Source organism: Cololabis saira, chromosome 10, assembly GCF_033807715.1.
Source record: "Cololabis saira isolate AMF1-May2022 chromosome 10, fColSai1.1, whole genome shotgun sequence".
In the NCBI taxonomy this organism is placed as follows: Eukaryota; Metazoa; Chordata; class Actinopteri; order Beloniformes; family Belonidae; genus Cololabis; species Cololabis saira.
In genome coordinates, this window is record NC_084596.1 from 35,606,879 (window position 1) to 35,622,664 (window position 15,786).

The 15,786-nt window shown below is 40.0% G+C and overlaps 1 protein-coding gene across 1 annotated transcript in view; it reads left to right on the top strand.

Moving 5' to 3' along the window:
• LOC133452993 (uncharacterized) overlaps positions 1 to 15,786 on the top strand; it is a 209,707-nt gene that overhangs the window by 174,796 nt on the left and 19,125 nt on the right. Inside the window, exons 9-10 of the mRNA XM_061732788.1 lie at positions 5,962 to 6,083; positions 13,433 to 13,550. Of these exons, the coding sequence (XP_061588772.1) occupies positions 5,962 to 6,083; positions 13,433 to 13,550 (240 nt within the window). The remainder of the gene's footprint in view (positions 1 to 5,961; positions 6,084 to 13,432; positions 13,551 to 15,786) is intronic.

The following is a 15,786-nucleotide window of genomic DNA, read 5'->3' on the forward strand; positions in this document are numbered from 1 at the left end:
AAGGTCAAGGACTCCATAAAGAATCTGATGACCCCACCCACGACTCCCTATGTCAAACCATTCCAAAGTTATAGCAGAAAATCGGGACAACCAATCAGAAGAAGGGGCGGGGCTAATTAAGGCCAACGAAGCTTAAGGACTCATTACAGAGTCCCATGACACCACCCACAACTTCCTATGTCAAACCATTCAAAAGTTATGGCAGATAAAAGTATTCTAGGGGGCGCTGTTGAGCCGTTAGGCCACGCCCATTAATGCAAACCATGAAATATCAAATTTATCGCCAAGTCTGGCTTGCGTGCAAAATTTGGTGACTTTTGGAGAACTATCAAATATGGACCAATCACATGAAGGGCGGGCGCGCCTTTTGGCATCTAGCGTCGCCACGGTAACACTTCTGAAAGAGAAAAGTAATGCGTGGTGTCGCAGGATGTAGACGCACATTTTGATGTATAACACACCTGGGTGCACGTTACGGTTCGGGCTGAATTAACTGTCGAAGGAATGGCATAAATTTCGCCAAAATGACACAATTTATTCAAAATGGCCGACATCCTGTTCGGTTTCGGCCATGGCTCCAAGAGACTTTTCTTTAAGTTGTGCCATGATACAGGTGTGTAGCGATGTTCGTGCATGTACGTCAAACCGTATTGTGGGGCTTGAGGCACAAAGTTTTCCGGGGGGCGCTGTTGAGCCATTTTGCCACGCCCATTAATGCAAACCATGAAATATCAAATTTATCGCCAGGCCTGGCATGCATGCCAAATTTGGTGCCTTTTGGGGAACTATCAAATATGGACCAATCAGATGAAAGGGGGGTGCGCTTGTTGGACTCTAGCGTCGCCACGGTAACACTTATGAAAGAGAAAAGTAATGCGTGTAGTCGCAGGATGGAGACGCACATTTTGATGTATAACACACCTGGGTTCACGATACGGTTCGGGCTGAATTAACTCTCGAAGGAATGGCATAAATTGCGCCAAAGTGACACGATTAATTCAAAATGGCCGACTTCCTGTTCGGTTTCAGGCATGACGCCAAGAGACTTTTCTTTAAGTTGTTTACTGATACAGGTGTGTACCGATTTTCGTGCATGTACGTCAAACCGTATCGTGGGGCTTGAGGCACAAAGATTTCAAGGGGGCGCTGTTGAGCCATTTTACCACGCCCATTAATGCAAACCATTAAATATCAAATTTTTCGCCAGGCCTGACTTGGGTGCAAAATTTGGTGACTTTTTGGGCATGTTAAGGGGGGCAAAAAGGCCATCACTTTGTCAGAAGAAAAAAAAAAATAATAATAATTAAAGCTGCAAGCAGCGATGAACGGGCCCTCGCACTCACGGCCACCGCCCCCATAAGCATAACAGAAATGACACCACCCAAGACTTCCTATGTCAAACCATTCAAAAGATATAGCAGAAAAAAGGGACAACAAATCAGAAGAAGGGGGGGGGGGGGGGTTAATTCAGGCCAATGAAGGTCAAGGACTCATTACAGAGTCCCATGACACCACCCACGACTCTCTATGTCAAAACATTTAAATGTTATAGCAGGAAATAGGGACAACCAATCAGAAGAAGGGGCGGGGCTAATTTTCACCAATTATGGTCAAGGACTCAATACCAAGTCCCATGACACAACCCACGACTCTCCATGTCAAACCATTCAAAAGTTATGGCAGAGAAAAGTTTTCTAGGGGGCGCTGTTGAGCCGTTAGGCCACGCCCATTAATGCAAACCATAAAATATCAAATTTATCGCCAGGCCTGGCTTGCATGCAAAATTTGGTGACTTTTGGAGAACTATCAAATATGGACCAATCAGATGAAGGGGACGCGCGCTTTTTGGCATCTAGCGTCGCCACGGTAACACTTTTGAAAGAGAAAAGTAATGCGCGTAGTCGCAGGATAGAGACGCACATTTTGATGTATAACACACCTGGGTGCACGTTACGGTTCGGGCCGTATTAATTGCCGAAGGAATGGCATAAATTGCGCCAAAATTACACAATAAATTAAAAATGGCTGACTTCCTGTTGGGTTTGGGCCATGGCTCCAAGAGACTTTTCTTTAAGTTGTCCCATGATACAGGTGTGTACCGATTTTCGTGCATATACGTCAAACCGTATTGTGGGGCTTGAGGCACAAAGTTTTCTGGGGGGCGCTGTTGAGCCGTTAGGCCACGCCCATTAATGTAAACCATAAAATATCAAATTTTTCGCCAGGCCTGCCTTGCATGCAAAATTTGGTGACTTTTGGGGAACTATCAAATATGGACCAATCAGATGAAGGGGGGCGCGCTTTTTGCCGTCTAGCGTCGCCACATTAACACTTTTGAAAGAGAAAAGTAATGCGCGTAGTCGCAGGATAGAGACGCACATTTTGATGTATAACACATCTGGGTGCACGTTACGGTTCGGGCCGTATTAATTCTCGAAGGAATGGCTCATATTGCTCCAAAATTACGCGATTAATTCAGAATGTTTAAAATGGCCGACTTCCTGTTTGGTTTCGGCCACGGTGCCAAGAGACTTTTCTTTAAGTTGCGACATGATACAGGTGTGTACTGATTTTCGTTCATGTACGTCACACCGTATTCTGGGGCTTGAGGCGCAAAGTTTTTTCGGTCTGAACCAACCAGATGAAGGGTGGGCGCGCTTTTTGGCGTCTAGCGTCGCCACGGTAACGCTTTTGAAAGAGAAAAGTAATGCGTGTTGTCGCAGGATGGAGACGCACATTTTGATGTATAACACACTTGGGGGCACGTTACGGTTCGGGCCGTATTAACTGCCGAAGGAATGGCATCAATTGTGCCAAAGTGACACGATTAATTCCAAATGGCTGACTTCCTGTTCGGTTTCGGCCATGTCGCCAAGAGACTTTTCTTCAAGTTGTGTACTGATACAGGTGTGTAGCGATTTTCGTGCATGTACGTCAAACCGTATCGTGGGGCTTGAGTCACAAAGTTTTCCGGGGGGCGCTGTTGAGCCATTTTGCCACGCCCATTAATGTAAACCATTAAATATCAAATTTTTCGCCAGACCTGGCTTGCATGCAAAATTTGGTGACTTTTTGGGAACGTTTAGGGGGGCAAAAAGGCCATCCTTTCGTCAGAAGAAAAAGAAAAAGAAAAAAAATTCCTACAGATACAATAGGGCCTTCGCACTGAAGGTGCTCGGGCCCTAATAATAATAAAAATTCCTGCAAATACAATAGGGCCTTCGCACTGCAAGTGCTCGGGCCCTAATAATAATAAAAATTCCTGCAAATACAATAGGGCCTTCGCACTGAAGGTGCTCGGGCCCTAAAAAAACAAGAAAAGAAAGAAAAAAAGGAAAAAAAGAGAAAAAAAAAGAGAAAAGAAAGAGAAAGAAAGAGAAAAAAAGGAAGAAAAAAAAGAAGCAAAAAAGAAGAAAAAGGGGAAAAAAAGGTGAAACATTTTTGAAAAAGCTCCAGGAGCCACTAGGGCGGCGCTAAAGAGCCGCATGCGGCTCTAGAGCCGCGGGTTGCCGACCCCTGGTCTATACTGTGTTGATTAATGGATGCTGCAATAAATCCATTCTCACAAGGATACAACTTGAATCACAACACAGAAGCAACAAATCGAAGACAAACATTGCACAATGTGAAGAAAAAGGGGACCCGGAAGCTTCCTCAAGATTTCTAGTAAGGATACAGAGTAACAGCAAGCATTTAGATTCGTAACAGGTTTTTATTTCAGCTGGGAAAACATCCCAAGTAGTAGTTGTGAAGTTTTGTTCATGAGTGGGATTTAATATGTGGATTGTTCTTTTAGAGGTCACAAATCCACCCATTTATTTTATTCTGCTTACCTGGGACTGGGCTGCCGCTTGCAGAAAGGTTGCGCCAAGGCAAATGAACAGTGTTTTCAAGTAAATAGTGAAAAAGTAAATATTTCATGTAAATATGGTTCCAACCCACAAATCTAATGAAAGTAGCTTTTTTTTTTCTAAATGTGGCTAAACACGGTAGTGTTTTCTTTTTCTTTTCCAAGTCTTGTTTTAAAGCAACAAGGGAAGTATGACAGTAAAACAAATAATATATTAAACATTTAATGAAGAATATTATTAGCTGGTTAGACAATGGAAGCCCATTCAAGAAAACATTGTTCCTGTTTAAGATTGCAGTGATTGATCTTCTTGTCTTTTCAGATTATGAATGTGAAATGTGATTTAAATCATTATTAGTCTAAGAAACTATTTTTATTAGAGTGGGATATTAACATCCTAGCTACTGTATATTGATTGATTGATTGATTGAATTGTTTATTTCGAACACATAAAAAAATATAAGATTTCAAAACAAATTCAAAACATACAGAAAAAAAAGCAACAACAACAAAAATGTAATACAAACAGGGGGAAAAAAAAAAACAGTGTCCGAAAAGGAGCAGGTTGAAGTAAAACTTATTTAACCCTGCCCCTTTGTTACCTCTTATCATAAATTAAACATAAATATTAATAATAAATAGCTGCAATTACCTAATAGGCTACCAATTTTCCCATTGGTTGTGCCTTTGGGAATAACCAGGAACAAACAAGAAACCGCAATCATCATTTTTAGTGCTGTATCATGCCCAAACTTCAGGCACATCGGTGGCGTATCAGTAAGCAGTCAATAAGAATCATCTGGTTAGTCATTGTATTTAAGGGTTTGACACGTTGCTGCCGATGCCAGGTGCCAGCTCAGAAAACACTCATTCAGCCGTGACACTCACTCAGCCAAAAGTCTCTCTAATTTGAGATATGAAATGAAATTAACACTAGTTTACTAATAAATCATGGTTATGCTCAAGTACTTTTTTGGCAGGTGACAAGTCATTAATTAAAAAAAAAAAAAAAAAATCCAACAGCTTTTTGTAAAAACAGAAGTATTGCTAGATTATACTGGCAGCTGTGTGCAAGGCAGTTGTTTTCCTGCCAAGTCTTGTCCTGGGCAAAGTTAATCTTTACTTAAAATCTTCTCGGGGCTCCTTGTGGCAGCAGAATGTTGGTGGCAATGAGACGGCAGCACAGCGAGTGCCTCCCTTGAATAATGAGCTCCATCTAATAAACAGGCTGTCGGAGATTGTGTTGACATAAACACAGTGGGAGTCTTGCCATGGCCGAGGGCAGGCCTGCTCACCCAGTGGCACTCCAGAAGAGATTATTTTCTGTTTTTTCTGTGATGGGAACCAATTCCTGTCATCCATGATACAATGTTACTCCACTGCGCTTGAGATCATGGTGTGGGAGGGTCTCGTAATGTGCAAGTAAATGTACATGCCTCATTTTTTGGGGGGAGTGTGGTCTGCCGTTTTGCAGGGTTGCCTGGTTAGATTAATGATGTGTGCAGCTTAGCCTGGATTGCGTCAAAGTAACTTAAAATGGAAAATGGGTGAATGTTCAGGAGGATGAGAGTATGACTTCATGCAATTTCAAGCATAGCTGTGAGAACTTCATGTTCATGTTCTGAGTGCACAGCCAAGTGAATATGGTGTAGGAGAGCCTATGCCAATCCATTTAAACTGCATCATTGTGTAACTGCATGCAGATTGACTGCTCTGTACATCCTCCTTGCCTGATCACTCTCTTTCTTAAAAACACACTTGCACATTTGACAGTGTGAAGTGTTTTGGCTGGGAACCCAACACTTTGATGTGGAGAAATGTGACTGCTTGGATGCATCAGTTATACTCCAGCTGGGATCTGGTGGGCTGAAACACAAGCCAAATGAAACCGAATGTACTACCGCTTATTTAGCCAAATGCTTGTTGGCTAATGTGATCTGAGAGTTGTTGAAGAATTTGGACAATGTCTGAAATGCTTGATTGTGCTTACGAGGACAATTGAAAGGAATTAATAGAGTGAAAACTTGCTCCTGATCTAGTTTTTTGTGCAGGTGAGTTTGTGTGCACATTTACAGCTCAAACTATGATATGCCTCTTTCTTTTTCTTCCAGACAATCCAAACCAAGTATCCAGAGTTCTGGTTGTGATTGAGACATTAGACCTAAATGACAACGCACCCGAGCTGGACAGGCAATACACAACAGCCATGTGTGACTCCTCCTCCATGGGACAGGTCAGTGTGGCTTTAAATAAACTTTGAGGTAAATATGTTTCATTGCACTTAAATGGTTTGTTTCAAAGTTTGAAATTAAGGCCTCATATTTATCAGTAATTTCACCCACTAGAGAATAGGGAGTGAAATAAGAAAAAGGAGCATATTTTGTGTTTAAAGTCATTCAATTTTCTTTTTCATCAAACAATTATCCACCATGAAAAGGCAAGAAACACGTTTTCGTCAGTTTAGTATATTGGAAGAAAAATGTAGTTTTATGAATATTTTTTTCCCATCAGCGTTGAATCACATGAAAATGAAAAATGTTGACTTTTCATAACCATAGAGAGAAAAATTATTTCCAAAGGTACTTTAGGTCACTCTTTCGTCATGTTGAACCGCAGTGGTTGGAGGAATAATTTGGAGTGACAACTAGGGCTGGGGATCGATTCAAATGTCAAGAATCGATTTGATTCCAATTCTTAAGATTCAAAATCGATTATCAAGATTTGATTCGATTCGATTCCGATATTGATTTGGGTTAGTGTTATTAAAAATGTTTTTTGAGCTGTTGCATGAATTATATGACTGTAGTTATGCAAAATATTACTACTAGTATTATATTGAGATTAAACAGCAAGTATTGCAGCTAATGATGCTGTAAGGACCAATCACCTCCCAGAATGCTGATAGAACTGCTTTCAGAAACATTGTGTGGGTCAGAATTACCAAACAGATCCAGGGCAGCAAACAGAGACGGATGAAATCGCTTTTATTTTTTCCCACATTCCGTTTTTATTTTTTTGTCTATTTTGGTTTTTAATTTTTGAGCATTTGGTTTTTAGCATTTTTTGCAAATGTAACCCCAAGACAGTATATAAAGTAATGAAATATAGACAATTTATGCAATTATAACCTAACACTTTAATGTTTTCATACCTTTAAACATATTTAAAGGCAAAAACATGGCACCAGTTATTCTCGTGTCCAACAAAACATTACTTTTTTGGGGATAAACAAAAAAATAACCAAAAGTTGTAATGTAATGATGAAAAAAAAATACATAAAAGAGAAAAAAAAAATCGATCTTTAGACATATGAATCGATTTTTAGGAATTAATATGAGAATCGATTTAGAATTGGGAAATATTTTTTTTCAACACAGGCCTAGTGACAACCACTGTAAGTGTTGAGATCCTGACAATTGTCTGTAGATTAGTGACTTCATTTTGTTAGATCTGGAGAAGTAGACAGGAACTTTACTTTTGTAAAAATGCTGTAATGTGCAGCAGCACTGAAGTTTGGAATCAACAATCTCATAGCTATACCAGTAATCAAAGGTGAAGTGTCTGGGTCAGCCCGGTATATAACAAGAAAATACCATTCATCTGTGTTTATGAAAGAACAGGACAACCATCGGGGCAATACGCCACCAATCAGCCCTTCAAGATAAGATTGTCCAAATGGAAGCCATTCCTCACTAAACAGCATATCACACCCAGCTGGTAGTTTGCCAAAAGGCACCAGATTAACTCTCAGACCATGAGAAGCAAAATCCTCTGATCTCGCTGAACTATTTGGCCACAGTCTGTGAACAGTGTGTGAATGTTGGGGGCTAATCTCATTAATACCATTCCTACAGTCAGATGTGGTCATGGCAGCATCATACTCTGGAAACACTGATGGAGAGACAAGCCAGGAGAATCAGAAAAAATACAATAGATACAATACAAAAGAGAGAACAATAATGAGTGTGCATCTGAGTGTTTTCCTGGCTCCAGACAAAAAATATTTCAATGAGACCACGTTGAAATATGATCCACCAAGAAAAGGCAGAAGAAGCAGCAGCTCCAGCTCTCTCTGTGTATACAATCAAGGCACTGGTGACACATTATTGGGGATAGGCCAGCAGCACTTTAGATGGACTTAGGGTCCAACATGCAGTCACTACAGGAATAGACATACTGTATATAAAACAGACTTGCAGCGGGGGAGTATAGTATGGGTAAATGCCAGCCTGTCAGGACAGCTGGGTTGATAAAAATAGGGCTGTATATTTTCTGCCAAAGACACATGACGTAGAAGACTGAAATACTTAATATGTATAAATAACACTGATTCCACAACAAAGGTTTCTGAATAAGAGTCATTGTTCATTCAGCTCTTGCATTAAGAAAATTGTCAAATTTTAAGCTTTCAAATCATTTATTTAAAAATTATAGAAGGGAGCATGAGCGATTTGATGAACTTATCTATTTTGTTGACAGGAGAGGTTTCACTATTTTACATTGAGTTAAAATGTTGATTTATCTAATACTCTAGTTTCTGGCCAAATACTTGCAAACATCTGAACCACACTTTAGAGTTTAGTTAAACTACCATCTGTAAAATAGATAAATGCATAAATAGTGAACAAAGTAAACCTACAGTGCATTAGTATGTTTAGTTGTGTATTTGTTTTAGTACATTAGGGCAGTGGTTCCCAAACTTTTTTTGCAAGGCCCCCCTTTTGTACGTAACATAATTTTCGAGCCCCCCCCCCCCCCGACCCCCCCCCCCCCGACCCCAACACAGACACACACATCTTTTGCATTCAAATGCGACTGCAATTTATTTCATATATTGAACATATGTGCGAAAAAACTGTCCATCTCTGTAAAAATAGATTTTCAACCTGACCAGCTCACAGAGATTGAAACAACAACACAAATAGGAGCCAAAATCTCTACAACAATTACACCTTTAATCCCCACATCTTTTCAGTGATGTGAGTGGGCTTGCTTCATGTGTGCAACACATTGTTTTTTTTTTCCTTTTTACTGTACAATACAGTATGCATTACTTTCAACATATTTTTGAAAAACAGCATCAACAGCTAAACAAATAATCAAAATTTCAACAATTGCTCTGCAAAAATGTCAGTTTTAATCCCCACACCTTTTCAGTGAGTGGGTGGGCTTGTTTCATGTTACAGATCCTCTCAAACCGGTTGCAGGTGAGAAACTGCCACATGACTCTTCCTCAGTAGCACCGGGTAGTTGTGGGACCTGAAGCAGCAGGTCCCCAGTTAGATTCCCGCTGTCCAGACCATTTCTTCATGTCATTCCCCTTCTCTCTTCCCCCTATTTCCTGTCTCTCTCTCACTGCACTATGTGTTGAAGGCAAAATCTTAAAGAAATTAAAAAAAAAAAATTTAAAGGAGCTTGAGGCCGGATTGTGGCAGGATTTATGAAAAAATTCCTATACGTTTTAAGTTTTCTAGTAATAATGTCAGATGAAGCGTTCCAAACCCAAAAGAATGAGCCCTCTAGTGTATCTCTCAGTTGCCTTGAACAGGCTGTGTGCTGCAAAATGTGCTGCAATTCGGTCCCGAATTTCCCGCGCTGGGCTGCGGATGTGACGTCATATGACGCTGCATGTGCGTTCTCCCCGTTCTCCCGTGCCGGCTTCACTGTTGGCTGCAGTACCCCCGACGGCCGTCGTGGTGAAGGGTGGCGCTAGAGAGTCTCATTTCTTAAAAGGAGCCTCAAGCTCCTTTAAATGAATCTACCTTCCAACCTCGCCGCACCCCCCCTGCAATAGCACCACACACCCCTAGGAGGCGCGTCCCCCAGTTTGGGAACCACTGCATTAGGGTATTAACACTGTTTTTATCTGAATACGATGTACCGGTACATACAGTACCATGTAGACATGGATTGTACTAAGACAAGCACGTGCTCTTGAATAAGAAACAGCTGTGAAGGGGAAGTTCAGCTTCTAACCCTTCACTCATTTTCTCACACACACACAGATTTTAGTGATCACCAAAACGGTCTACCAAACACAGTACACAGGACCAACATGTTTATTTCAAAGATAATGGGCCATCTATAATAAACCTGAGCCTGCATAAGTTGTTGTTAATGTTTTTAATAAGTTATCTGAATGATAATAAAATGCTCTTTATACCCCCATTTAAAACAATAAGCAAATACTTCCACCCAAGTGTCATTTTAGTTGAATTGTTGTCGTTCAGCACCACGGACAGTGCAAAAGATTGCGGTGACTGAAATCTGTTGGCTCATTTTCTACAACCACTTCATCCTTTTCAGGAGCATGGAGGGTGGAGCTTATTCCAGCTCTCGTCTGGAGAGAGTGAGGGTACAGCTTGAACAGGTTGGCAGTCCAGGGTGTACCCCAGACTGCCGTGTCCCCACAGAACCAGTAATGTATGCAAACACTGGGCTTGTTTCTGACTGGGAGGAAGCGGGAGTCCCAAAGTAGACACAAAAAGAATGAACAAATTCCACACTAAAGAACCCCACTGAGATTTGAACCAGGACTCTTTTTGCTGTGAGCAACAGTGTTAACCAACATACCACTGTGCTGCCCCACTTTAGAATTTTAAGAAATTACATATATTTTAATTAGCTGTCTAATATTTTTCATTATCCTTAGAAGTCCCAAGTTGTCTTAGATTTCCTTCAGCAAGTTGAGACTTACTGGTCTTAAAAGTATCTCTATCCTCCACAATCTGTTTCTGGAAGCTAATCAAAATGTTCTGCTAATGTCTCCTTCTGGAAATACAGATAAATCAACATGAGTGCAGAAATCTTCTTGTCTCCACTTCACATTCTGCTTCCCAAAGTCTCTCCTCTTCACAGTAACAACCACAGCAACATCAAATGTTTAATTAATTCTTGGCCCTAAGTAGTGAGATCAGCATTTAAGTGTGAGGTCTGATTAAAATAACCCTAACCCTGACAGGTTTTAATCTAGATACCATAGGGATATTATACAATAGCTCCCTTATATAATAACCACATCTGTTCATCTTTGTTTGTAGCAGCTAGTTTAAGTGGTTAAGAAGAATGAAAATTATATTTCCACCCCCCTCTTCTACAGAGTGCACCTCTCATTGTAGTTATTTCTGTGGTAAATTATATCCAGCAAAATTCAAAAGTGTATGGCATTAAAGAAGGAGAAGCTAGATAATTCTATGTGTCAAGGTTCAGATGAGTAGGACCCAGGTGCAGGAGACAAAAGCGGCAGTAGTTCCAAGAAATGTGATTTATTAAAATTAGTGCTGTCAAGGGATTAAAAAAATTGAGCGATTAACTAACTATGACGAGAAACATGAGGAGTAGAACAGTACGGATCCACGGGGAGCAAGGGGAAGACAGGGCAAGATAGGCACAGAGGACATGGGATTTCAAAATAAAACTGGAACCTATTGTAAATAGAAAAACCGTGACAAAAACCCCAAACTGTGACACTGTGCTGATCCCGGGTCAGTGAACTGCTCGCTAAACAGGGTATTTTAAGATTTAAATGGCCACAAAGGGGCGAAGTTGAGTTATGTCAAAGTCTTTGACTTGGTAGTCACTTTTATTTCTCATGGTTGGTCCCCTTTAAATACAGTTTTCCCCAGATATTGTCTTTTTACTTTTTAAAGCTAAAATGTTTGCATTGGCAAATTTGACTTAACAGTGTGTGTAAATGAAGCAAATAAAAAATGTCATGATAAGCTTGGATCTGAACCTGATATCTGATATTGTGCTTTATGTCAATAGTTCATAGAACTTTAGTACAAGCAGCCAGTTTGCAACAAAAAAAACATAGAAATTATGTTAACAATATCTGAGTGATTCTTTCGTTTAAATAATCAATACCGTATTTTCTGGACTATAAGCCGCACCTGCATATAAGCCGCATCCGCTCTAAAAAAGATATGCAAGCCGCAGATATTTATGTTGTTAGATTAGATATTTACTACATGTACAGAAGGATTTTGAACTGTAAATGATGTACATGTTTGTACCTAAATAGATCCTTTCCTAACAGTGTCTTTTAACACGGCAGCAACTTTGCAGATTAAAACGGGACAGAACCAAAAGAGAAAATAACCGCTATTTATTTATCTATTTATCTTTTTGAAATCTACTTCTACCTACTTATATCTGCTAAAGAAGAAGTAGCGTATTCTTCTTTGCATTTATTTTGTCTTAGTTTTTATTCTAATTCCGGTTAGAGCGCCCCGAGCGGTGGAAGAAAAATCCACAGAATAGCCGCACCTTTGTATAAGCCGCATGGTTGAAAACCTATGAAAAAACTAGCGGCTTATAGTCCAGAAAATACGGTAAATAAATAAATAAATAAATATTTTTCATTTTTCATTCATTTTCATTCAAATGTGTAGGTATAACCTGCTTCACAAAGCAACGCATGATCTACTATAGGTCCAAACAGACTGCAGTAATGCAAGACTGCGTCTATTAAGCAGGCCCATTCACCGTAAAAGCAGGTGAATCCTCTATGGCCTGTTATCAGAATACAACAGCTATTCACATTGTAATTAAATTCTGCCTCCTCATGAACCACATCCTTCCTTCCTGACTTGCTTCCTGCTTTTTTTCCTCTCTTTTTGTCTGTTTTTCAGCATCATGATTTCCTTATTTGATCCCTTCTCAATTATAAAAATCATCTCTGTGCTCCTCAATCTCTCCCTGGAAGCCAGCCTTTGCTCTCACATACTTTCTTCCCTCTCTTCCGTCTTCTGTATTCCACGCTGGCTCCATCATTATAATTTGGTGTCTTGTCCCATCTGTTGTTTTTTTGCTGGTGTTTTCATTGCGCTGCTTGAGTCTTTGTTGTTTTGCCACTAAATCTGTGATTCTGTGGCAATGGCGTTGATTGCTTTTTGCCTGTGATGTTCATGTCTCGATCTGCACATACTGTTATTTGACTGAGTGGGAAACAATTCAAGAAGAAAGGATTATGATGTGTTCCACTGTGTTAAAGTTCTGTGTTCACATCTCTGTTTGACAAGTCATTAGGCAAAACGTGTTTGGATATTCCCATCAAGAAACTGATAAGATAATATGAGTGAACACGACAAATCTTCTAGAGACCTGGAGACTGAAACTCAGAAAGCACATGGCACATTTCATCCCCACGTTCAGTCTTGAAAGTATTCCTGAAAGAGCGTCTTGCATGTTGGCAGCGGGTTTTTCATTAAAAAGAAATTACCCATCAGCGTAGGTTGTGGGAGATCTCTTTTAGATTAATCTTATTACCACAGCTGGTGTGGATGCTGTTTCTAAATTGAAAGCCATACTTCAATGTATTTATGCACTGCAATTCACATTAGACGCAGTTATTTATTTGGTGTCAGTTTCTATACAGTTCGCTTGTGCCTCTATGCTAATTGGCTCGCTTGGATTCCTGCCTACATTGGCTAATAGTTTGATGTTAAAAGCAGTCTGTTTGCTTTTCCAGCCCTTTTGTTTTTCTTTTTGCTCCTCTGTCCAAGAAATGCACGCGGACTCTCATATACACAAACACACGGCTTCATCCTGTCTCTTGTGCTCTCCTTCACTCTCTTTCAGGTGGTGCAGGTGTTGCGGGCGATTGATAGAGATGAGGGAGGGAATGACAGCACCGTGTATTTCAGCATCCCCCCAGAGTCCGGCGCTGCCCTCAACTTCAGCATCAGGGACAGTGGTGGTGGGTACTCAATCTTTTACTCTCAGGGTTTTTCTTTTATTTATTTCTATTTCTGTTCCCTTGACAGGCACAAAGTACCCCCCCCCCCCCCCCCCCCCCACACACACACAAATCCCACATATTTTTTCTCTTTTTCTCTTTACATGTCTTGTCTTTTTCCTCTTCTCTCTTTCTTGAATCCGAAGCCTTTCTAATTCCCTCTTCATGTTTTCTGTCTCGTGCTTTCTTTCCCTTTATCCATCTCTCAATGCTGGTGGCTTCATAGTTTTGCCTTGTTATTCTACGTTCTTTAGCTCATTCCTCTTGCTTGCCTCGCCATATCCTTTCCATCCATCTTTTTTTCCCACCCCGCTGCATACACTTACTATTTCCACAGCAGGTTCTTAAAGATATCAGACCTGCTTCGTTTAATGCAATTAAGCTGCAGTGAATGTGGCAACTTGGTAGGTTTTTTTTCTTCATTAAGTCCCATGTGGTGCATAAATATGCAGTTATTACATACTAGGTCTTAGTGCATGTTTTTTTAAAAACATACATAAACACAAAACATGCATACATAAACACATGATGATTTGTAACTGTAAACATTCATGAATAAATGTGTTGGGTTTAAATTAGACTTTCAAACATTTTGCTTCTTCAATAAGTCACATTTCATGTGCAAAAAAGTAATACTTGACAAAAATATTTATATATCAATTGAAAACATTTTATCTTGAGAAGAGCATAAAAAAAGCATAAAACGTTTGTAAAACTTTAGTTTTTGAACTTTTTAAACCCGTACATCTAATACTACAGTTAATTTTACAAATGAGTACTTTTCTCATATTTACCTGCTGCATTATTTCTATGACATTTTCAACAAATGTTAGCAACTGTTCTTCCAAACTAAATATACCCTCACTGTTTATGAAACAGTGATCACATTTTCTTTACAAAAAACTGCTACAAAGCCTTTACCTTCCTTTGAATCGCATATGCCTGGTGATATTTAAGAATCCAACATACTTTATCATGATTAGGAAAAGATCTTGTTTAAGGATAAATTCATTACAATACAATACATTTAACCACAATATGTATCTACAATCTCACATAATCAACCTTTTTTGCATGTGACAGTCTTGATGTGGAAAAGCAAGAAACCCAGGAAGCTTTGCAGACTGTCCTTGATACACAATTACACTTGAGACTACTTAACAGTGGAGATTTAAGTTGTCAATTATTGGAAGCACTGTTGAACAAATACAGTGCTCTCAGTCAGTCTGAAGGGGCAATAAACCTCAAACCTGAATGTTTTACAAAGTAAGAGCATTCTGTATGTCTGAGGGGAAATCAGAAAGTGTGCAGAATAATTAAAATATATTAAAAACAAAGATTTTCCGAGCTTGCCTTACATTATCCACTTCATGGTAAGCAGCATAAACATTACAAACTCCTGTGTTTTACGTTTTGTTCTTAAGATGTTTTAGTGACCAGGATACATCCATTTCTTAACTGCTGTAAGCATTGCATCATGGACCCGGGTCTCTTGTTCGGTTTCTGATCAAGCACATCGTCCCCGCAAAGATTTATCTCTGATTGTAAATCTCCAGTGTAAATGGGGCTGTTATGTTCTCAGTAGGATTTAATTGGGAAGAGGGAGGAAGCCATGTCTTTGTAATCTTTGGGTCCTTTTTCTGAATAGCTGAGCTGCGGAGTTTGCGATGCCTGTGGTGGAGCAGTGTTCTACATAGGCTTCAAAACGCACTAATTATCCCTTCCTTAACAACAGCAGCCCACTCCAGCGCTACCAACGTGCTCGGGTCTGAATCACTAATGACGCCTGTGCATGAGTGATCCAGCCACAGGTCCAACATGTGTTGCATCAGGAGTCGTCCAGGTGCAGGATACTACAGGATACTACAGGATACTACAGGATACTACAGGATACTACAGGATACTCCAGGATACTACAACATACTACATGATACTACAGGATACTACAGGATACCGGGTTGCTTGTGGCTGCATTCTTTTTTTTCTCAACTCTGTTGTAATGATCTTGCTCCTTTTCTTTTCTTTGCATATTTACAACTATATCATCAATTTGCAACTATTTGATCATTAGGTAGCTGCTCCTTGACAGTTATGAATACTATTTCAGCAGGGTTGTGTTTGCCTGGGAGCCGTTTCGCAAATTTTGAGTTTAATTATCGCAGTGTCTATGACATCTCTTTTTCTGGCCTATTTTACA